The sequence below is a fragment of the Rhinatrema bivittatum genome, chromosome 5, assembly GCF_901001135.1.
Source record: "Rhinatrema bivittatum chromosome 5, aRhiBiv1.1, whole genome shotgun sequence".
Taxonomy (NCBI): Eukaryota; Metazoa; Chordata; class Amphibia; order Gymnophiona; family Rhinatrematidae; genus Rhinatrema; species Rhinatrema bivittatum.
Window position 1 is genome coordinate 79,584,837 of NC_042619.1, and position 23,709 is coordinate 79,608,545.

The 23,709-nt window shown below is 44.2% G+C and overlaps 1 protein-coding gene across 3 annotated transcripts in view; it reads right to left on the reverse strand.

Annotated features, from left to right (window-relative positions):
• Positions 1-23,709, reverse strand: part of CENPJ (centromere protein J) — a 363,081-nt gene that overhangs the window by 59,076 nt on the left and 280,296 nt on the right. For all 3 annotated transcript variants that reach the window (XM_029602492.1, XM_029602491.1, XM_029602493.1), the window contains 2 exons: positions 10,442-10,542; positions 1,853-1,954 (listed from right to left, as the gene is read on the reverse strand). In XM_029602492.1, the coding sequence (XP_029458352.1) occupies positions 1,853-1,954; positions 10,442-10,542 (203 nt within the window). The remainder of the gene's footprint in view (positions 1-1,852; positions 1,955-10,441; positions 10,543-23,709) is intronic.

The window sequence follows — 23,709 nt, forward strand, 5'->3', positions numbered from 1 at the left end:
AATTTTTTTTTTTTTTTAATTATTTTTAACTTTTGGGACCTCTGACTTAATATCGCCATGATATTAAGTCGGAGGGTGTACAGAAAAGCAGTTTTTACTGCTTTTCTGTGCACTTTCCCGGTACTGGCAGAAATTAACGCCTACCTTTGGGTAGGCGCTAATTTCTGAAAGTAAAATGTGCGGCTTGGCTGCACATTTTACTTATTGAATCGCGCGGAAATAACTAATAGGGCCATCAACATGCATTTGCATGTTGCGGGCGCTATTAGTTTCGGGGGGGGGGGGGGGGGTTGGATGCGCGTTTTCGACGCACTATTACCCCTTACTGAATAAGAGATAAAGCCAGCGCGTCAAAAACGCGCATCCAAACGCAGGTTAACTGTGCGCTCCGCTGGCGCGCACTGTACTGTATCGGCCTGATTGTTATGCTCTTGGATGCATGACCTCTTGCTAAAAAACTATCAACAAGAATGCTATTTCTAATTAAAATCTGGACAGCTATTAACTGAAAACACTGTTTACACAGGCCACAAAGTGGCTTTTTGAAAGTAAGTACTTTGGGCTCAGACCAAATAGCAGTAGCTGATAAAAAGTGGTGTTTAAATCATTTTTAAATGTTTGTCAGTGACTACAATATTTCTCACTTGCTGCAAAGTATTGTGTAGAAGCAAAAAGCATTTTTCACCGAACTGCTACCATGCAGTTTTTATCAACTGCAGAACATATGATGAAGAAAACTTGCCACACCATAAGAACATAGGAACATAAGAAAATGCCATACTGGGTCAGACCAAGGGTCCATCAAGCCCAGCATCCTGTTTCCAACAGTGGCCAATCCAGGCCATAAGAACCTGGCAAGTACCCAAAAACTAAGTCTATTCCATGTAACCATTGCTAATGGCAGTGGCTATTCTCTAAGTGAACTTAATAGCAGGTAATGGACTTCTCCTCCAAGAACTTATCCAATCCTTTTTTAAACACAGCTATACTAACTGCACTAACCACATCCTCTGGCAACAAATTCCAGAGTTTAATTGTGCGTTGAGTAAAAAAGAACTTTCTCCGATTAGTTTTAAATGTGCCACATGCTAACTTCATGGAGTGCCCCCTAGTCTTTCTATTATCCGAAAGAGTGAAAAACCGATTCACATCTACCCGTTCTAGACCTCTCATGATTTTAAACACCTCTATCATATCCCCCCTCAGCCATCTCTTCTCCAAGCTGAAAAGTCCTAACCTCTTTAGTCTTTCCTCATAGGGGAGCTGTTCCATTCCCCTTATCATTTTGGTAGCCCTTCTCTGTACCTTCTCCATCGCAATTATATCTTTTTTGAGATGCGGCGACCAGAATTGTACACAGTATTCAAGGTGCGGTCTCACCATGGAGCGATACAGAGGCATTATGACATTTTCCGTTTTATTCATCATTCCTTTTCTAATAATTCCCAACATTCTGTTTGCTTTTTTGACTGCCGCAGCACACTGAACCGACGATTTCAATGTGTTATCCACTATGACACCTAGATCTCTTTCTTGGGTTGTAGCACCTAATATGGAACCCAACATCGTGTAATTATAGCATGGGTTATTTTTCCCTATATGCATCACCTTGCACTTATCCACATTAAATTTCATCTGCCATTTGGATGCCCAATTTTCCAATGAATTACTTGGTCAACTATACAAGCTGAATTTACATAACAGATCCTCGAAAGGTACATAGTCTCAGCAGAATAATCAGCTAATGCAAAAACTTGACAGAACAAACTTGCATGCCAAAAATGTATAGAAGAAAATTTAAAAAATAGGACTGGAGATTTTCTTTTGCTTTAAAACGAGTTATTGATCTTACCTTTCCATCCGCATAGCTAATCTCTTCTTGAATTTCATCATTTCCTTTTATCCCAGAAATATAGCTTTTTGATGGTACAGATGGCTCCTTGCAAGAAATGCTCTGAAAGGCAAACAAAATTTTGTTTATGAAACCTTTAACCTTTATTAGTAAAATCATACCCTGACATTTTAAAACAGTATTACCTTCAAAAAAATCTTGCATTAACAAAAAACTAGTGAGTAAAGTTGCTTACCTGTAACAGGTATTTCTGAAGATAGGGGAATCAACAGTGAAATAAATGGGTAATGTTACTACCAATCAAATGTCTTTTTACAGTTTTCTATAATATGTTTACAAATAATTCAAAGAATGCACTGTGATCCCACAATGTGTTTTAGTTATTGTTTAATCTTTTTATTGAAACAAACAATGTCTGGCATACAATTGACACTTTTGCATACCGAACCAAGAAACATCCAATTAAATATATTATAACCCAATCCACTGAAATATTGCAGAAATGCTATATAGAATTAAACATATCACACCACACCACAAATTTCATTCAGAAAATGTGAAAATCTGAAAATCACCATCACTCCAGAATAGGGATATTATACAGATACACAGACAAATAACCTCATGAATGGTTAATCACTGTGGGGTAGATTTACAAAAAATGCGCGTTTGTGTACTTTTGTTGGCGCACCAGTCACAAACAAAAGTACGCTGGATTTTAGTAGATACGCGCGTCATCACCTTACAAATCTCCAACAGTGATACATAGAAAAGTTGTTGCTCCAGCGTTGACTGGATCAAGGATCAAGGCATCTAGCCTGGTAGACTTTCTTTCCTATCTCCTGCTGTAAAACCTCTCTACGTTGATGTTCTTGTTGGTCATCATTTGATCCCACACAGATTTTCCCCATCATTCTACAATGTAACTGAAAGCTTCCTCCAAGAGTTCCTATTCTCTAGGATCTAGCACAATGCAGCTGAAAAAATCCTTATACATTCCCTACTCCAGCTATGTGAGACACCAAATGTATGACTACATCTGCTGACACCTGAGAGTTCTAGGTCCTACTGGACATAAGAACATAAGACCTGCCATACTGGGTCAGACCAAGGGTCCATCAAGCCCAGTATCCCGTTTCTAACAATGGCTAATGCACGTCACAAGTACTTGGCAGGATCCCAATGGGTAGATAGATTCCATGCTGCTTACCCCAGGGATAAGCAGTGGATTTCCCCAAGTCCATCTTAATAATGGTTTATGGACTTTTTCTCTAGGAACTTGTCCAAACCTTTTTTTAAACACAGCTACACCTAACAGCTTTTACCACATCCTTTAGCAATGAATTGCAGAACTTAATTATGCATTGAGTAAAAAAATATTTCTCTTCTTAGTTTAAAAAGTACCACCTAGTAACTTCATTGTATGTCCCTTAGTCCTTGTACTCTTTGGAAGAATAAACAACCGATTTAATGTTTATTCATTCCACTTTACTCATTTCATTGACCTCTATCATAAAATAATGAGTGGATTAGAACAAGTAAATGTTAATCAGTTGTTTACTCTTTCAAAGGAGAAACAGAGGGGAGGGGGCTTCCAAGGGTTGGTTTTGGACTCTGGATTTTGATCTGAGGTTTCCCTTTTTCCTATTCTCCGCTTTTTTTAGCCTTTCAAAGAGTAAACCAACCCTTGGAAGCCCCAGGACTAAGGCTACGTTCTACTGGGGAAAGGACAGCAGGGTTTTTGCTGTAGGAGCAACCCTGTAATTTAAATTTCTTTTTATTCAGCCTAACCAGGCATCGGCTCAAAGCATGGGATATATATGCATATCATCTGCTAGAGACAGAGAATACTGACAGGATGAAGTCCACATGGGAATCTATATAGTGTAACATCAGCAAATTGTTAATATTTGTCTTTATCTGCTGGTCGGAGGTGGGGGAAATAACCCATGTGTCTGGATCGATCTGGCTGTTAGAAAAAGAATTTATTTCTAACAAAATATTTTTTGTTTGCTGAATTTAATAACCTTAAAATAGAAAAAAAGAAATTATGCACAGGTGTGATTTTTTTTTTTTTACCAGTAAGAATCCTTACAGAAAATGAAGCCTGCCCACCACAAAATTAAGGGACTGTATATAAAAGTTAAAGGAAGTGGGAAGGACTGGAAGGAATAACAAAAAAAACAACTAAGGTTCAAATTCCAAGCAGCAATTTATATCAAGGCATAACAAAATCAATTGAACGTAAAGCAAAATTGCTTACCTTGTAATAGGTGTTATCCCAGGACAGCAGGATGTAGTCCTCACATATGGGTGACATCAGTAATGGAGCCCTATGTACGGAAAAACTTCTTTCAAAGTTTCTATGAAACTTTTGACTGGCACCAGAGTGCCTACTGAGCATGCCCAGCATGCCATGATATTCCCTGCCACAGGGGTCTCCCTTCAGTCTGTTTTGTAGCAATTAGCGTTAGCCAAAAATAAAATAATAAAACGTATCAGACCCAACTCCGCGGGGTGGCGGGTGGGTTTCGTGAGGACTACATCCTGTTGTCCTGGGATAACACCTATTACAAGGTAAGCAATTTTGCTTTATCCCAGGACAAGCAGGATGCTAGTCCTCACATATGGGTGATTAGCAAGCTAGAGGCTGAGTCATTTGGGATTGAGGCAACAGTGAAGTATTGTTGTTGAAATGAATCAGCCGAAGATCACAGCAGGTTGGATGTAGAAGAAGTTGGGATTACACTGGAAACAAGTTCTTTAAGACCGATTATCCATAGGCTGAATCTTGTCTTCCTTCTTTGTCTAGACAATAGTGAGCTGCAAAGGTGTGAAGAGAACTCCATGTTGCTGCTTTACAAATGTCCAGAATAGGTACAGAGCGAAGGTGTGCTACTGAGGTTGACATCGCTCTGACTGAATGTGCTTTTACTCGCCCTTGAAGAGTAAGGCCTGCTTTCTCATAACAAAATTGTATGCAATCTGCTAGCCAGTTTGACAAAGTATGTTTACCCACTGGTTTACCTGGTTTGTTTGGATCATAGGATACAAATAGTTGACTGGATTTCCTTTGGACTGTAGTGCGGTTTAAGTAGAAGGATAGAGCCTGCTTACAGTCCAAGGTGTGTAAGGCTCTTTCTCCTTGGTGAGAGTGAGGCCTTGGAAAGAATGTTGGTAAAACTATAGACTGATTGAGGTGGAATTCCGTGACTACTTTTGGAAGGAATTTAGGATGAGTACGGAGAACCACCCTGTCATGTAGGAACTTTGTAAAAGGTTTGTATGTAACAAGAGCTTGTAGTTCACCGACTCTTCTAGCTGATGTAATGGCTATGAGGAATACAATTTTCCATGTAAGATATTTAAGGTCACAGGTATCTATGGGTTCAAATGGGGAACGCATGAGCCTGGTTAATACTACGTTCAGGTCCCATTGTATGCTTGGGGAATGAAGTGGAGGTTTAAGGTGAGTTAAGCCTTTCATAAACTTACTGACGAGAGGCTGTGTAGAGATAGATGTATCTCCCAGCTTGTTATGATAAGCTGAGATTGCACTCAAATGTACTCTTACAGATGAAGTCCTAAGACCAGAGTCTGAAAGATGGTATAGGTAGTCTAGTAGTGAAGTAGTGGGGCAAGTGAAAGGATCTATAGATTTCTGAGTGCACCACAAAGTAAACCATTTCCATTTATAGGAATAATTCTTTCTAGTGGAAGGTTTACGTGAAGCTATCAGCACCTGAGATATAGTGGTTGGAAGGTTGAGTGGTTGTAAGATCAAGCTTTCAACATCCATGCCATCAGGGACAGGGATTGAAGGTTGGGATGGCGCAACCGACCCTGATCCTGAGTTATGAGATTGGGAGCTACTCCCAGACGAATTGGATCCCTGACTGAGAGGTCTAGCAGTGTGGGGAACCATACTTGTCGAGGCCAGTAAGGGGCTATGAGTATCATGGTCCCCTTGTCCTGTTGTAGCTTCAGTAGAGTTTTGGTTATGAGCGGTATCGGTGGATTCGCGTATAACAGGCCTGAATTCCAATGGCGAGCAAAGGCGTCCTTTTGTAGGCTGTTCTCCTGTCAAAGCAGAGAGCAGTAATTGTTCACTCTGTAGTTCAGGTGAGATGCAAAGAGGTCTATTGTTGGTTGACCCCAGCGTTGAAAGATCTTGGTTGCTATCGCTGGATCCAAGGACCACTCGTGTGGTTGGAACTGACGACTTAGGTGATCGGCTACTATGTTGTGGATGCCTGCTAGGTAAGTGGCCCGTAGAAGAATTGAATGTGCTAGGGCCCAATCCCAAATCCGTGCTGCTTCTTGGCAGAGGAGGTAGGAACTTGTTCCCCCTTGTTTGCTGATGTACCACATGGCTACTGTGTTGTCCGTTTGGATCAGAACAGTCTTGTGTGAAAGGCAGTCCTTGAACACATGCAGCGCATAACGTATAGCTCGAAGCTCTAGGAAGTTTATTTGAAAAGAGGCTTCGAGTTTTGTCCACGTTCCCTGTGTCTTTAGATGACCAATGTGTGCTCCCCAGCCCATGGTGGACGCATCTGTAGTTAAAGTCACTTGGGGAACTGGTTGCTGAAAAGGTAGGCCTTTGAGCAAGTTGTTCATTGATGTCCACCAGAGGAGGGAGGAGCGTAGTTCCTGTGTTAACTGAATGGGAGTGGACAATGGTTGAATGGCTTGAATCCACTGAGATTTGAGTGTCCATTGCATTAGTCACATGGTCAGTCTGGCCATGGGAGTGACGTGAACTGTGGAGGCCATGTGTCCGAGGAGGGTGAGGCACTGATGTGCTGTAACTTGAGATTGAGTTCAGAAAGAGTGTGCCAGGAGAACGAGTGTTTGAGCACGGTCTCTTGGAAGAAAAGCTTTTGCTATGATGGTGTTTAGATCTGCACCTATGAATTGTAACAGGTGAGATGGTGTGAAATGGGATTTCTGGTAGTTGATGAGAAATCCCAAGGAGTGAAGTAAGTTGACTGTGAGCTTGAGTGAATTGAGAGCTCCTTCTTTTGTTCGACTCCTGATGAGCCAATCGTCCAGATAAGAGAATACATGCACCTTTTGTTTGTGAAGATGTGCCACCGCTACTCCCAGACACTTTGTGAACACTCGAGGTGCTGAGGCTAGGCTGAATGGGAGTACTCTGTATTGAAAGTGTTGTCCTTCGACCAGAAATCGCAAGTACTGGCGATGAGGAGGAAAGATGGGAATGTGAGCATAGGCGTCTTGAAGATCCAGAGAGCAGAGCCAATCCCCTTTTTGAAGAAGAGGTAGCATGGTGCCTAACGATACCATCCTGAATTTTTCTTTTTTGAGAAATTTGTTGAGATTTCTGAGATCCAGGATTGGACGTAGGCCTCCGGTTTTCTTTGGAATAAGGAAATAGCGGGAGTAGAATCCTTTGCCCTGCTGAGGCCTGGGAACTGGTTCTATGGCCCTGGCTCTCAGAAGGGTGGATAATTCTGTTCTTAGGATTTTTGGTACAGTGAGAAAATCCAATCGGTACCCTTGAGCTGTAATTGAAAGTACCCATTGGTCTGTTGTTATGGAGGTCCATGTATGATGGTAATAGGTTATGCGACCTCCCACTGGTAATTCTGGAAGTGGATTGTGAAAGGGGCTTCTGCTCTCTGGTTGAATTTCAAAAGCCTGATGTTTATGCAGTCTGAGCAGGTGGTTGAGGCCTAGTAGGCCTTTGTCGAGCCTGAGGACGCTGAGTTGGACGAGCTTGTCTTGCCCGGCTTGTTGGTGGGTAGTAGCGTCGTTGGCGGTAGTAAGGCCTTCTGACATCTCTTCTAGGAAGTCTTCTAGAAGGTGGTTGTGACTCTTGAGGAATCAGTGATAATTGCTTGAGAGTTTCCGTGTGGTCCTTTATGGTGGCCACTGCTTCCTTAAACTTGTCTCCGAATAGGTTATCACCTAAACAAGGAAGGTCGGCTAATCTTTCTTGAACTTCTGGACGTAACTCAGAAGCTTTCAGCCAAGCCCATCTACGAGCCGTGATTCCTGAGGCTGACAATCGAGAAGCGGTCTCAAAGCTGTCGTATGTAGCTCTGACTTCGTGCTTGCCTGCTTCTAGGCCCTTATGCACGAGTTGTGAGAAAGGTTCTTGAAATTGCTCTGGAAGATCCTGGGTAATGCCTTCTACCTGTTTCCAGAGGTTGCGTTGATATTGGTTCATGAATAACTGGTATGAATTTATTCTTGAGACCAACATAGCACCTTGAAAGACCTTTCTGCCTAGACTATCCAGGAATCGACTTTCTTTTCCTGGTGGTGTGGAAGCATGTGTTTTGAGCCTTTTAGCCTTTTTCTGGGCTGACTCAACTACCACCGACTGGTGTGATAGTTGAGATTTTTGAAATCCAGGAATTGGCTGGACTAAGTATGTAGCATCTGCTCGCTTATTGACTGATGCTACTGATCCAGGGTGCTCCCACAATCTGTACATGAGCTCTTGCAGCACCTCATGTACTGGTATAACCAGTATTTCCTTGGGTGGATCTACAAACTGTAGCACCTCTAATGTCTTCTGTCTGGAGTCAATCTCAGAGAGAAGCTGAAAAGGTATAGTCTCAGACATGTCTTTTACAAAATTGGAGAAAGAAAGATCTTCCGAAGGTGACTTTCTCCTATCTTCTGGAGGTGAAGGCTGAGACAAGACGTCCTTGTCTGTAGAGACATCTGAGTCAGAATCAGTTGCAGTGTCTCTTGGATGACCTGATGGTCTAAAAGGCATCGATGGAATGGAAGGAAATCCTGGAGATTGTGGTCTCCGAGGTGGTACAATGCCAGAAGGACCTGGTATTGGTTCTGGCATGGAGCCCTGATCCATATCTTGGGGCTTCTTGGCTACAGCCTGGATTAGGGTGTCCAACTTCTCCATCAGAGGCTGAAGAATAGAGACCTCTGGAATCAGCATCGATGGTTTCATCGGTGCTGGCGGTGGAATCGGCATCGAGGGTATCGGTGTCGGAACCGGAATAGGCATAGACTGCATCGGTGCCGGAATGGCCGGTGACATCGGTATCGAGGACGGAATATTCATTGGTACCGGAATCGGCGTCGATGGCATCGCTGGTGTCGAAGGTTGTGGCCTCTGTATCGCTTCGAGGAATGCGTCCCGTACCGCTTGACGTATGTAAACATCAAGTTCCGCCCGCATGGCTGGTGAGATCAGAGCAGCCATGTGGGGGAGGCGGTAGTGGCGATGCCGGTACCTCCTCAGAGCCCTGAGAAGGTACGGTTCCCTGCACCGGTATCGGCGGGGATCGCCTTGGTATCGATGGCTCCGGAGCCTGTACGTCCAACCGAGGTTTCTTAGCCGTCGATTCCGTCTCAGTAGATGGCACCACGGGTATCGGGTCGGCGTGTGCGGCCTTCGATGCCGATGCTTTTCTTTTGCCTTTTCGCTTCCCGATGTCAATGCCCTTGACGATGGAGAGGGGGAGGAAAGAAAAGCATCTCCCGACTCACCTGGGACTCGCTTCTTTAACACCACCTTACGAATCGATCCAGCCAGAGACGATTGCGTTGAGGATGATGCTGCAGGTAAAAGCTGAATTTTGAACAGCTGTTCCATCTTCTCCATCCGGAGTCGACGTCCCTTCGATGTCAAGGCGGCACATAAGGGGCAGGACCTAACATCGTGGTTCTCACCAAGGCAAAGGACACAGTCTTGGTGGGGGTCTGTAATAGACATATTTCTGGTGCACTTAGGGAACTTTTTGAATCCTGAAGCCATTCTGAGGTCGGACAGTCGTCGACGACCGATGACCAGGAAAAAAGCGGTCAAAAAGAACGGAACGGAACCGCAAAATAAGGAAACAACTTACCGCGATGGTATACTAAAAGGGAGACCCTTGCGGCTGAAGTTTTTCCAAACTTTTTTAAAGTTTAAAGTTGTGGAGAATTTTCCACAGGACTCCTAGTAACCGCGAGGCTAACGGCTCCACGGAAAAAAGAAGACTGAAGGGAGACCCCTGTGGCAGGGAATATCATGGCATGCTGGGCATGCTCAGTAGGCACTCTGGTGCCAGTCAAAAGTTTCATAGAAACTTTGAAAGAAGTTTTTCCGTACATAGGGCTCCATTACTGATGTCACCCATATGTGAGGACTAGCATCCTGCTTGTCCTGGGATAAAGAGAAAATGTATAATTTTTAAAAAAACAAACTAGGCAGGTAAAAACCAGCAAAAGAAATGTAAAATATATCAGAACACTTAAAACTGCACAGCTTCATCCAGTTTCTCTCCAAGAGGCAATGGAATGAAAACTGCATTATTAGGTAATCTTGAGATCTGTCAAAGGCATTAAACAGAACTGTTCTAACATTGTATTAAGCTAAAATAGAGATTTTTCAAATGCCATTATTGATTCAAAATTCCTTCACTTCATTGTCCATGTATCCCTGTGATATGGACTGCTGTGCATTGCATCTGGCATAACTATGAAATTAAAGTATTTTTTATACTATGAGAAAGTAACTAGCAGTCCACTATTAATATCTGAATTAATAGTCATAGGTATTCTGGTCTTCAAAATAAATTCAAGCTACAAATTGTTGATGCTTACAGACAGAGAAATTCCTGATGATTCTGCTAGGTTTATCTTCACCTTGTCTGAACTATTTGGTTCACCAACAGGTATGGGTTTAAATCTTACAACAGCTTTTCCTGCAAAAAAACAAAACAAAACAAAACTGCAATCAATCCCACACATCTATCTCAATCCATATTATAACAATATTCTTGAAGGACAAGGAATCAGAATTCTTCATTATGGACAGAGGAAAAGAACAGTGTAGTAAGTATGTTTCCTTTCTTTATCTAAGAGTGAAACTTGACTATTGTCTCACAACCCTGCATTCTTGGGAGGTGCATTTGTTTTCAATGAACAGAGAGGCCATTTTCAGTTCATACTAATGATATGAAATGAAAATAGGCCTTGGACAAATAGGGCCTATAGTGGGACCAGGCAATGACCAAGTCCCATTCCTGGGATCTGGCCAGTGTTTGGATCCTGCCGCCAAGGGGGCCTGGGCCTAGGCCTGGAGACCCAGGAGCAGGCCTTCCAGCATCTTCTTTCTTGATCTAGCAACTAAAAATGACATCCTCCACCCGGAGAACGCGCCACAGTGATGTTACTAGGGCACCTTCCTTCAGAGTAGACAGAGCACAGAATTCAGGTAGGGGGCCGCGGGCACGGACCACAACAAACAGTATTTTCTCAAAAACATTGTAACATTGTAAATATATACAGTAACATTGAATAAGGTTGCAATTATGTGTTTGACTGTAATCATTTAACGCTATCATGGTGAGTGTCAATTGTATCTTGTTGGCTAGGTGTTATAGCAAATGCAAGATGATGTTTTAGCCATGTAACAGTAAGGGTTTGAGGTGGTGAGGCAGTTTGGTTGGATGAATTTCTGTTGTCGTGGGGGCGGTTTAAAGAGGTGATTTGGAAGGGCAGGGGTTGGAGGGTGCTGATGTGGGGTTAGCTGTTTTCAGGATAGGCTTTGAGGAATAGCCAGGTTTTTAGTGCTTTTTTTTTTTTTTTTAAGGATTGCGGTGAAGGTTCTGTTCTGAGTTTTTCTGGTAGTTTGTTGCATAGAGTGGGGCCTGCTATTGAGAATGCACGTTCTCGTGTAGAAGTGAGGTGGGAAATGTCAAACCTTATTTGATTTTCAACCACGACACTTTCTGCTATATGGGTCAATGCGTGCATTGGTGTCTGAATTGCTCCGGGGGAATGCGGGGAAGATATTAAGTCTACATTATGCTGCTTTAATTACGTGTTTGCAATCCCGTAAAGGCTCTTTATCTTGTTTATATTCATATGCGCACATGATTCAGAATTATGGTATATATCAAAAGTTGTGTCCTCTGTGGACACGGGACTGCCAGGAGGAGATAGTGGAGCGAATGCTTAAAAACTCTTATATGTCCATACCTCTCATCACCCAAAATGTGGGATTGCGGGAAATGCAACAACGGATCTTTCACCGGACTGTCTACTCTCCAGCCAGGGCGTTTCGTATGGGCATTGTTGCCTCTGCGTCCTGTCTTTTTTTTTTTTTAATTTTATTTTTATTAAACTTATATAATCATTACAGAAGATAAAACACAGATAGATCTCCAAATACTTGAAACAAAACACAAATTTCAACTTTACAGAAAACATCTTTTGATCTCATCTGTGATAATCTAAGACTGGTACTGAAAGTAATAACGAAACCTGTCTAATATGCAGAAAAAAAAAAAAAGGGGCAGCATTTTATTGTTAAGCAATTACCAACAAATAACTGTGTCTGAACTATATATATCTTTTATTTACTCTTTCCTTATTACTAAGGTATATTACGATGGGATTAGGCATCTAGGTATTCTCGCAGCTGATCTGGATAATTAAATACGTATCTTGAATTTTGGTCTATCAGTAATTGCTCCCACAAAATTTACTATGGAGGAAATTGGTGGTTTGATTCTTTTAATTCAAAAATCTATCAATGACTTGACAAAGACAGTTCAACAAAGTTTAGATAATAACAAAATTTTGCAGATAAAAACTGAAAAAATAGAAAAATCAGTGATAAAATTAGAACAAAAGGTTGAAGAGGTAGAAAAAGTTCAAGTAAATTTAATTAAATCAGAGAAATTTCAATTAAGTAAAATAGAACAGATGGAAAATCAAATTAGAAGAGCAAATTTGAGAATCCTTAATTTTCCTAGGACCCATCTGTTGTCTCCTAGAGAACTGTTTAAAAGTTATCTAATTAAAATTCTCTGAGCTGTTAGAAAAGTCATCAGATTTAGAGATTAAAAATCGTGCCACTTTAATTATTCAGTGTGCAGATATTTCTCAAAGGGATCTAATACTTAGATTATATTTTAGAAATCAAAACTCTCAGTTTCATGGATCTCCAATTAGAATCTTTCCAGATGTTTCATTAACCACGCAACTGAGGAGAAAAGAATTTCTGTCTATGAGAGAAAGGGTTATTCAAAAAGGAGCAAAATATGTATTGCGTTTTCCTTGCAAATGTATTCTAAAATATCAAAATTCAAGATACTGCGTCCTGTCTTAAGTGCGCCTGTACTTTTGCATCGTTGATTCACTGTTTTTGGGATTGTCCCTCGGTACAAGCCTTTTGGTCCTCCATTCGGCAATTTCTGTCAACGTTACTTGCTATGGATATCCAATGGTCGAGCTCTTTTTGCATCCTTAATAATGATGTGGGGGACGAGAGCATAAATGTTGACAATGTGGGATTGTTAGCTAAGGCCTGTCTCATGGCCAAAAAGTGTATTCTGACCAAATGGCTGGAGGCCGATTCCCCGACCTTAGAAATGTGGACCACTTTGATGACGGACATGTTTCAACTGGAATATGGCTCAATGTACAAAAGGTTTCCTCCCTGGAAGAAACGGGTATTTGAGGAAATCTGGGGTTGTTACTACAGATCTTTATCCCCCACTGTTCGGAGCTTGGCGCCTTTGGGGACAATGTAGCGGACTACGCACATGTTAATGCTTTGTGACCTGCCTTGCAGGGGACTCCGTGTAATGTAGACATATAGGTGACTGCCCAGGGGCCTTCCACAGAGGCAAACAGTGAAAAACAAATTGATCAGAGATTCTCGGGGCATGGGTGGGGGGGGTGGGGCTCGTTAAATGAAAATGTGTGCTGAGCTTGTATGGTACTTTTTGTTTGCTGGTTTTGTTAAATGCTTGCTCACTCAATAAAATATGTTGAAAAAAAAAAAAGAAGTGAGGTGGGCCTGTTTGTTGGAGGGGATCGCAAGTAGTCCAGTGTTTTTGGATCGCAGGTTTCTTTGAGAATCGTAGGAATGTATGGTGTCCTTTAGCCAGTCAGACTTTTCGTTGATGATGGATTTGTGCATTACGGTCAGTGCTTTATATTGAATTCTGTAGTTTATGGGGAGCCAATGGAGGTCTTTTAGTATGGGGGTGATGTGTGCAGAGCGCTTGCTTTTGAGATGGATCTGGCTGCCACGTTTTGTAGTTGTTGGAGGGGTTTGAGGGTGGAGGTTGGGAGCCTAAGAAGGATGGAGTTACAGTAGTCGAGTTTGGATAAGAGGAGGGCTTGGAGTATGGACCGGTAGTCTTGAATGAGTAAGCAGGGGTTTGATTTTTTTTTTGAGGACTTGTAATTTGAAAAAGCCCCCTTTTATTGTTGTATTGATGTGAGTTTTTAAGTTGAGCTCGGAGTCTAAAGTGATGCCTAGGTTTCTTACGGTTGTAACAAGTTGTCTCTTGCTTTGTGTGGAGGAGGGGTCTTGGATGTTCCATGTAGGGGGTTTGTTTGAGATGTGCACGATTTATGTTTTTGTGCTGTTGAGAGTGAGAGATATTTGTGATAGAAGTTGTTGGATTTGAGTTAGGATGGTGTTCCATTGAAATAGTGTGTTCTGTAGATCTTCTTTTGTGGGGAGGAGAATCTGGACGTCGTCGGCATATACAAAGTATATAGGTTCATGTCGGTGAGGAGATTGCAAAGGGGGAGCATGTAGATATTGAACAGGGTGGAGGAAAGTGATGATCCTTGTGGGACGCCGTGTGAGAGTGGGAATTGTTTTGATTCTTTGTTGTTGAGTGTTACTTTGTATGTTCTGTTTGAGAGGTAGGAGCTGAACCATTTGTATCTGAGCTTAGGCCTCAGTGACCAGGATATGATGTCAGATCAAGGCTTAGGCCTCAGCGTCAGATCTATTTTCAAAATAAATAACAGGGGTTATGATGCCAAAGTCCTTCAAGTGGACAGGACACTATCCCAAGCCAATCCCACCATAGCAGAAGTGGATACCAGACTGGAGTGGGAGACCACTTTCGACAGATATAAAGGAAACTTGTCTGTTTCTCCTGCATCAAGCAACAGCATAGAAATCTACTTAACAAAATCAGCTTCAATTCTTCCCAAAGTCTCATGGATGGGTCCTATAGTAATTAATTTTATTAAGGGGGGAATTCAAATAATGTTGTGTAGCAAAGGCTTGTTCTCAAATCATTGTTCTGCACCATGCTATGATATCTTTGCTGAGGGGAATATTTTTTCTGAGGATCCATTCACTCATCCTGAGATATGGATCATAGGACAAAATCACCACCCTTTATTGACTGATGAAGAAAAGTTCAGATGTACCTTTCCATATTTTACTGGTTCTCTTGCTGATTATGGTATGAATTCAATAGTGTACAGACAACTGAAGTTAGCCAGAAATCCTGGTATTCTTACTTGCAGGGAGAATATAGTATTCTATGAGGAGTTATATCCTAACCTGGAGGGAATACATCCCCCTTCAGTCTTGTTTAGGCAGTGCCGAAAAAAATAAAATAAGAAAACAAACCCAACACCGCGGGGTGGCGGGCGGGTTTCGTGAGGACTAACATCCTGCTGTCCTGGGAGAATACCTGTTACATCAGGTAAGCAACATTTGCTTTCTCACAGGACAAGCAGGATGGTTGCCCTCACAAATGGGTGAGTACCGAGCTGAGGATGTCCGAACGTGCACCAAAAATACCCAGCGGCGTGCAACAGGCACAACAACTGGGGTGAAATTTGGTAGAGGACATCCGCACCCCACCGGGCAGGCGGAAGGGTGTTGGTACGTCATGTTGGAAAAAGGTTACGCAAGACAGATTGTCCGAAGATGGAGTCCTGTCTTCCAGCTTTGTCCAAACAGTAGTGGGCTGCGAATGTATGGAGAGAACTCCAGGTAGCAGCCCTGCAGATGTCAGGAAGCGGCACCGATCGAAGGTGAGCTACTGAAGTCGCCATGGCCCTCACAGAGTGTGCCTTAACACGGTCTTGAAAGGGAATGCCAGCTTGCTGATAGCAGAAAGAGATGCAGTCTGCCAATCAGGAGGAAAGAGCCTGCTTACCCACAGGCTGCCCTAACTTGTTAGGATGGAAAGAGACGAATAATTGAGTGCTCTTTCTGTGGGTAACTGTACGGTCTAGATAGAAAGCTAGAGCACGTTTACAGTCGAGGGTATGCTGAGTCTGTTCCCCGGAGTTGGAGTGGGGCCTGGGAAAGAAAATAGGTAGTATGATGGATTGATTAATATGAAACTCCGAAACTACCTTAGGTAAGAATTTAGGGTGAGTGCAGAGTACCGCCCGGGTCCTGCAGGAGTTTAGTGTAAGGCGGGGTAGGTAACTAGGGCCTGTAACTCACTAACCCTGCGAGCTGAAGTGATAGCCAAAAGGAAAATCACTTTCCATGTGAGATATTTAAGGTCACAGGAGTGAAGAGGTTCGAAGGGTGGTTTCATAAGGCGACCAAGAACCAGATTAAGGTCCCAAGATGGGGCCGGAGGACGTAAAGGTGGCTTCAAATGGAGCAAGCCTTTGAGAAAGCGTGTTACAAGGGGTTGTACTGAAATAGGGACACCCCCGATACCTTTATGGAAGGCGGCTACCGCACTGACATGCATTCTAATGGAAGAGGTCTTTAGACCAGATTCTGACAAATGCCAAAGATAGTCCAAAAATTTAGGAATTGGACAGGAAAGGGGATCAAGGGACTGAGAAGTGCACCATGATGTGTACCTTTTCCATTTATAGGAGTAAGATTTTCTTGTGGAAGGCTTTCGTGAAGCGATGAGGACACGAGAAACTGAATCCGATAGGTTAAGTGGTTGAAGGACTAACCTTTCAACATCCATGCCGTCAGGGACAAGGCTTGGAGATTGGGATGGAGGAGGCATCCGTCGTTTTGAGTGATCAGATGCGGGTCCTTTCCCAAGGGAATGTGCCTGTGGATGGAGAGATCCTGGAGTATTGGAAACCACACTTGGCGTGGCCAGTGAGGTGCGATCAGGATCATGGTTCCCTTGTCCTGACGTAGATTCACAAGAGTCTTCGACAGAAGAGGAAGTGGAGGGAATGCATAAAGCAGACCGGTTGACCACGGGAGGGAGAATGCATCCCTGGGCCGAGAGTGCTGAGTCCGAATGAGAGAGCAGTAATTGGCCACTTTGTGGTTCTGAGGGGACGCAAAGAGGTCTATGTGTGGATAACCCCATTGCTGGAAAAGAGAGGTCGCTACCAAGGGATTGAGTGACCACTCGTGTGGTTGGAAGACTCGGCTTAGCCGGTCTGCCAAGACATTTTCTACCCCCGGCAAGTAGGTGGCCCTGAGGTACATCGAACGGGAGAGGGCTTCTGCCCAAATCTGCACAGTTTCCTGACAGAGAAGGAAGGAGCCTGTGCCTCCCTGCTTGTTGATGTACCACATGGCCACCTGATTGTCCGTCTGAATCAAGATTATGTGATTTGATAGGCAATCTTGAAAGGCCCTGAGAGCATATCGGATTGCCCGAAGCTCCAGGAAATTTATCTGGTGTTTGGCTTCCTCTAGAGACCAGAATCCTTGTGTTTGTAAATTGTTTACATGGGCTCCCCTGCCGACGTTGGAGGCGTCGGTGGTGAGAATTATTTGAGGATCTGGTGGATGAAAGGGCAAGCCTTGGAGGAGGTTGGATCAATTTGTCCACCAGGCAAGAGACAGACGGAGTGCATGGGTGATGCGAACAATGGTCGACAGAGGCTGTGTGGCTTGTATCCATTGTGATTTCAGAGTCCACTGCATGACTCTCATGGCTAGACGGGCCACTGGAGTCACAAACTGAAGAGGCCATGTGTCCCAACAGAATGAGGAATTGGCGAGCTGTTGCTGTGGGTTGAGACTGCAATTGGCAAGCTAGGGACACCAGGGTTTGGACACGTTGATGAGGAAGGAAGGCTTTTGCCTGTAAGGTGTCCAAGTCTGCGCCAATGAAGGATAAGGTTTGAGATGGGAGAAAGTAGGATTTCTCGTAATTGACAAGAAATCCCAGCGAAATAAGAGTTTGAATTGTCAGGGTCAGGGAGGACCGAGCGATTTGCTGGGTTGGGGCCCTGATCAACCAGTCGTCCAAGTAGGGGTATACATGGACGCCTTCCGTCCTGAGGAACGCTGCAACCACCACGAGACATTTGGTGACAACTCGCGGTGCGGATGCTAGACCAAATGGGAGCACTCGGTATTGATAGTGGTTTTGGCCTACTAGAAATCGGAGGTATTTGCGATGAGACTGAGTTATCGCAATGTGGGTATAAGCGTCTTTGAGGTCTAGAGAGCAGAGCCAGTCCTCTCTTTGTAGCAGAGGTAGAAGCGAGCCCAGGGTTACCATCTTGAACTTTTCTCTGTGAAGGTACTTGTTGAGGGCCCGCAAGTCCAGGATTGGTCGAAGTCCTCCTCACTTTTTTGGGATCAGAAAGTACCTGGAATAGAACCCCAGTCCTTGTTGGGAAAGAGGAACGGGTTCTATAGCGTTGGACTGGAGGAGAAGAGATACCTCCTGCTCTAGAAGAACAGAGTGGTCGGTAAGTCTCCACACTTGTAGAGGCGGAGAGTCCGCAGGAAGAGTTAGAAAGTTTAGATGGTAACCCTGTGCAATGATCACTAGCACCCAATGATCTGTAGTGATATGATGCCATTTTTCTGTAAAGTGGCTTAGTCGACCTCCTACTGGTATGTTTGGAAGAGGGATTAGGCATCTGCTCTCTAATTGAAAGTCAAGGTTGCAGAGCTGGTGTGGGTTTTTGCTTTCGAGGTTGGCGAGGCTGAGGCTTTTGATACGGCCTCGTTGACCTGGACTTGGTGTGTGGGGGGGATAATACTTCCGTGGACGGAAGAATGACTTTTTAGGTTCCTTCTTAAATGATTGTTTAGAAGGGAAGTCAGAAGAAATCGATGAGAGCTGCTTAAGGGTCTCATGATGATCCTTTAAATTCAGCAACTATTTGTTGAATTTGCTCACCAAACAAATTATCCCCTAAACAGGGCAGGTCGGAGAGCCTTTCCTGAACCTCCGGGCGAAGGTCAGAAGACTTAAGCCAAGCCCAGCGCCTTGCCGAGATGGCTGTAGCAGACAGTCTAGTGGAAGCATCGAATATGTCATAAGATGTTCGTATTTCATGCTTTCCGGCTTCAAACCCTTTAAGCACTAGGGTTTGAAGTTGTTGTTGGAATTGTTCTGGTAAGGTATCTGAAAATTCTTGTATCTGCTTGAAAATGACCCTGTTATATTGGGTCATGTATAGCTGATAAGAAGCTATTTTAGAAATAAGCATGGCCCCTTGGTAAACTTTTCTGCCTATACTATCTAGGTACTTACTCTTAGTGGGAGGTATAGATGAGTATGGCTTCATTCTTTTAGCTTTCTTTTGTGCTGATTCCACCACAACAGAGTGGTGGTCTAGCTGAGGTTTTTGAAAGCCAGGTGCTGACTGTACCAGGTAAGTAGAGTCAGCTTTTTTATTTACTGGAGCAACAGATCCAGGAGTTTCCCAATTCTTTTTTCGAAGGTCCAGAAAAACCTGATGAATTGGAATGGAAGTGATGACTTTTGGGGCATCCAAAAATTGGAGTAATTCCATCATTTGGTGCCTGTCATCTTGCTCCGATTAAAGCTGAAAAGGGACCAATTCCGACATTTCCTTCACAAAATTTGTGAAAGAGAGGTCCTCGGGAGGAGAACGCTTTCTGCTTTCAGCAGGAGAGGGTGGTGAAGGTAAATCATCGGTATCCGAGGAAGAATTATCACCCCAGGTGTCATAAGGATCAGGTTGTTGACCTGTAGGACCGAGAGGGGGTTGGATACCTGAAGGACCCAGGTGAGGCTCTGAGAAACCGGAAGAAATCACCAGGGGCATCGAAAATCCCCTTGGAGGCATCAGTGCCGGCATCGAAGGCATCGATGGAGCTGATGTACGTATCGCCCCGGAGGAATGTATCGGTGGCGAGGGACGACATGGCACCAATGGAACTACTCCCGAAGGAGGAATTTGATACGGTGTTTCCGTACCCGATGAAGTTGGCATCGGGGAGCACACCGGTGCTGTCAGTGACCCGGGTATTACCGGTGGAAGGGAAGTCATGAGCGCTTCCATCCGTGCGAGCAGCGGTGCCAGCGCTGCTGGAATCGGGTCGATGACTGGTTCCACTCTCGGTGGCAGAGTCGGTGCTGAAGGAGTCTGGAACCTTTGCATCGCTTTATCGATGGCCTCCTGGACCAGCCGGTCCAGTTCTTCCCGGAGACCTGGGGTAACAATACCCGGCTCTGCGGAAGAGGGAGGCTGAGGCTGAGCCGGAGGGGACCACCGTCACCGGTGGAATCGCGGCTCCCAAACCCCGATGGGGTGAGGGTTGCCTCAATGTCTCAGAAACAGAAGTGGACGGTGCTGCTTCTGATCGAGACTTCTTCGGTGGTGGCTCGGACGGTAGCAAGGTCGAAGACTTCGATTCCTCGATGGTCCGAGACTTGCGATGTCGATGACGATGCTTCTCCCTCCGATCCCCACGATCCTCGGGGGAAGGGATGGGGGTCGATGGCCGTGGAGACGTCGATGGCAGATGGTCACCGGGAGGTTGCCGACGATGGAAGGACTTCGACGGTGCCGGTTCCGAGGACGTCGATGCGATGGACGGCGATGCGATGGACGGCGTTTATCTTCTCCCACTCTGTCACCTCCTCACTAACCTCAAGCTCACCCATTTCCTATACGCGGATGACATACAAATTATCATCCCCATAACGGACACCTTACACAAGACCATGGCTTACTGGAATAAATGCCTCTCATCCATCAACGAGCTTCTAACCAGCCTCAACCTGGTTCTAAATACTAATAAAACGGAGATCCTTATAATAGCACCGGACAAATCTACCCTGCCTACCTCCAGCAACACTCCAAACACCTCAGGATACACCACCTCGCCGCAAGTCAGAGATCTGGGTGTAATCCTAGACGACAGATTCAGCCTCAATAAATTCATTAACACCACCACCAAAGAATGCTTCTTTAAATTACAAGTTTTAAAGAAAATAAAGCCACTCCTACGCTACAGAGATTTCCGCACAGTGCTCCAGGCCATCATTCTCCCGAAACTGGACTATTGCAATTCACTTCTGCTGGGACTCCCCGCATGCTCTACCAAACCCCTCCAGATGGTCCTAAATGCCACAGCAAGAATTCTCACCAACGCAAAAAAAACACCAGACCACATCACCCCAATCCTCCAGCACCTCCACTGGCTTCCCATTAAATACAGGATACAGTTCAAAGCAGCATGATGATTCATAAGGCTCTACATAACATATCCCCACTCAACTTAACCTTCAAGCTACAAATTCATACTTCGGATAAGCCGACTAGAAGAGCATATCAAAACAGATTGATTACCCAGCCTGCAAAATCCTCCCTGAGAAAACGCGCTCTATCAACTGCGGGCCCGTCTCTCTGGAATTCACTACCACCAGACCTCCGCCTTGAGCCGTGCCATACTACCTTTAAAGCGAAACTCAAGACTTGGCTCTTCCTGCAAGCATTCCCTGAGAGCTAAGAACTAGAAGATTTAAAAAACCCTGTCCTTTGGTTTTAATGTATGGTTTTCTCTGCCTTTATTTAATCTAGTCTATTAATTGCCTTATTTATTTACTTAAAGTTGAGCTTAGTTCTTGGTTTTACCTATTTATTTAGATCAAGTGTTTTTTTCTTGTTTCAAGTCTTGTTCAATGTAAACTGTTCCATGTAAACTGTTCTATGTAAACTGCCCCCCGGCAGTAGTTCTTCTGTTAACTGTGAACCGGAGTGATATGTATTGTATACAGGAACTCCCGGTATATAAAAACTATAAATAAATAAATAAATAAATAAATAAATAAAAGGAGTCCCATCTTCTCCATTCTGGCTTTGCGACCTTTTGGTGTCATAAGGGCACATTTGGTGCAAGTCAGGACATCATGCTCACTTCCCAAACATAATACGCAGACTCTGTGAGGGTCTGTGATAGACATGGTGCGCGTACAATCCGGGCACCGACGGAACCCCGACGCCATGGCCACTGACCCAAAATTTAGCCGCGGGACGGTTGACGGCCAGCAGGCCGCTAAGGCAAAAACTCGACGGTAGCCGGCGAAAAACAGCAAAAAACTTACCGAAACACCGCGGACTAAATGTAGATAGAGGGGGGACCCCTGTGGGGCGTATTTAACTTCAAAGAAGTTCGAGAAGAATTTCCTGTCAGGAATGTGGGAAGAGCTCCTTCACCGCGTGGCAGCTGCTGCGCGGAAAAAAGAAGACTGAAGGGGGACCCCTGCTGGCTGCAGGGTTGGTGCCATGCTGGGCATGCCCAGTAGGGGCCAGTCAAAGTTCCAGAAACTTTGACAGAAGTTTTTCCGTGGTTGGGCTCCATTCTCGATGTCACCCATTTGTGAGGACAACCATCCTGCTTGTCCTGTGAGAATGAAACAATTCCGAAAAGGCCAATGTATATGAAGCACGCAGATTTAAGAAAGAAAGTAACAGCTGCACAGGCCATGAATGGTTTAGAGGCCAATGCTTCCATGGAGGGAATGACATGGTGGAATGGGCCCCATGCCTCTAAAAAATAAATAAATAAATAAATAAATAAAACAGAAAAATTAAAATAACCTCTGATATCCTGGGCTCCTGTTTAAATCCTAAATACATTAAATTAGTGGTTCTCAACCCTTTTTCTATCAGGATACACCTGAGAGATGATGCTTACATGCATGACACACTGAATACATGACCATCATGGGACTAAATATAAGCATATGCTCTGCCTCCCCATGAGTCCCGCTTCCTAACAATGGGTGCAGAGCAGTACTAAGACATCTCCCTGTACAACTCACCATACAAAAAAGATATTCTGATTCTGGTGTCATCTTAACAACAGTATCACAAACTCCCTCTACTACTAAGTGCATTGTAAAATAATACAAATCTCACTCTGTACATGTCTATCAAACCTGCCATACCTCAGCAGCTCTAACGCCAAGAAATGAATCAGCAATAGCCCTATCCATGAAAAGGCAATTTACCAATAGTACATTATCAATATTAAGAAATACAACAAATAAGGCTTGATTACAAAACCTCTAGTAAAGTACCTCATTCTCAGTCACACACACAGAACACAGACAGACCTGACTTCACCAAATATAGAATAAAAGACCACTTTTGGAAACAGGATGGCTGGGCTTGATGGACCCTTAGTCTGACCCAGTATGGCATGTTCTTATGTTCTTATGGAAACAAAACCTGGAATGGAAACCCCAAGACCACCTTTTACAAAACTGAAGACTAGAAACTAAAATATATTTCCTCCTACACTAAGGAAAGGTCAAAGAGAGAAGAAACCATATTCTCAAAACTGACAGTGTATGGCCCTTGTACCCAGTCACTCCCCTCCATGCTTCCATCACACCACACTTCTCCCAACTACTAAATCACCCCTTCACATACTCATATCCCTGTCCCAACATTCCCAACACCCCTAACTGATAAAAAGGGAGGGAGACTCTGGATTGGACTGAAGTCTTTTCTGCTGGTTGGGAGCCAGGAGGAGGGGGGAATGTACTGGGCAGGAAGGTGTGGGAAGATAGGAGTTCAAGAGTCTGCTCCTACTCAGCATTCGCCACTCCCTGGCTCCCCTCTCCCCAACCCAGCAGCCCCACACATCCATCTCTCTCTCTCCACTACCAACACTCTTCCCTGTCTAGCAGCCCCCAACCCCTTCCTCTTCCACCTCTCCCTAACCAGCAACCCCAACCGCCTTTTCCCCCCAGCCTTTCCTATCCAGCAGACTCCTGACTCCCTATCGTCCTACACCTTCCTACCCAGCACATTCCCCCTTCCTCCTGGCTCCCAGCCAGCAGAAAATACTTCAGTCCAATCCAGAGTCTCCCTCCCTTTTTATCAGTAGCAGATGCGGGCAGGAAGCATTGAGGAGAGGAAGATGAGGA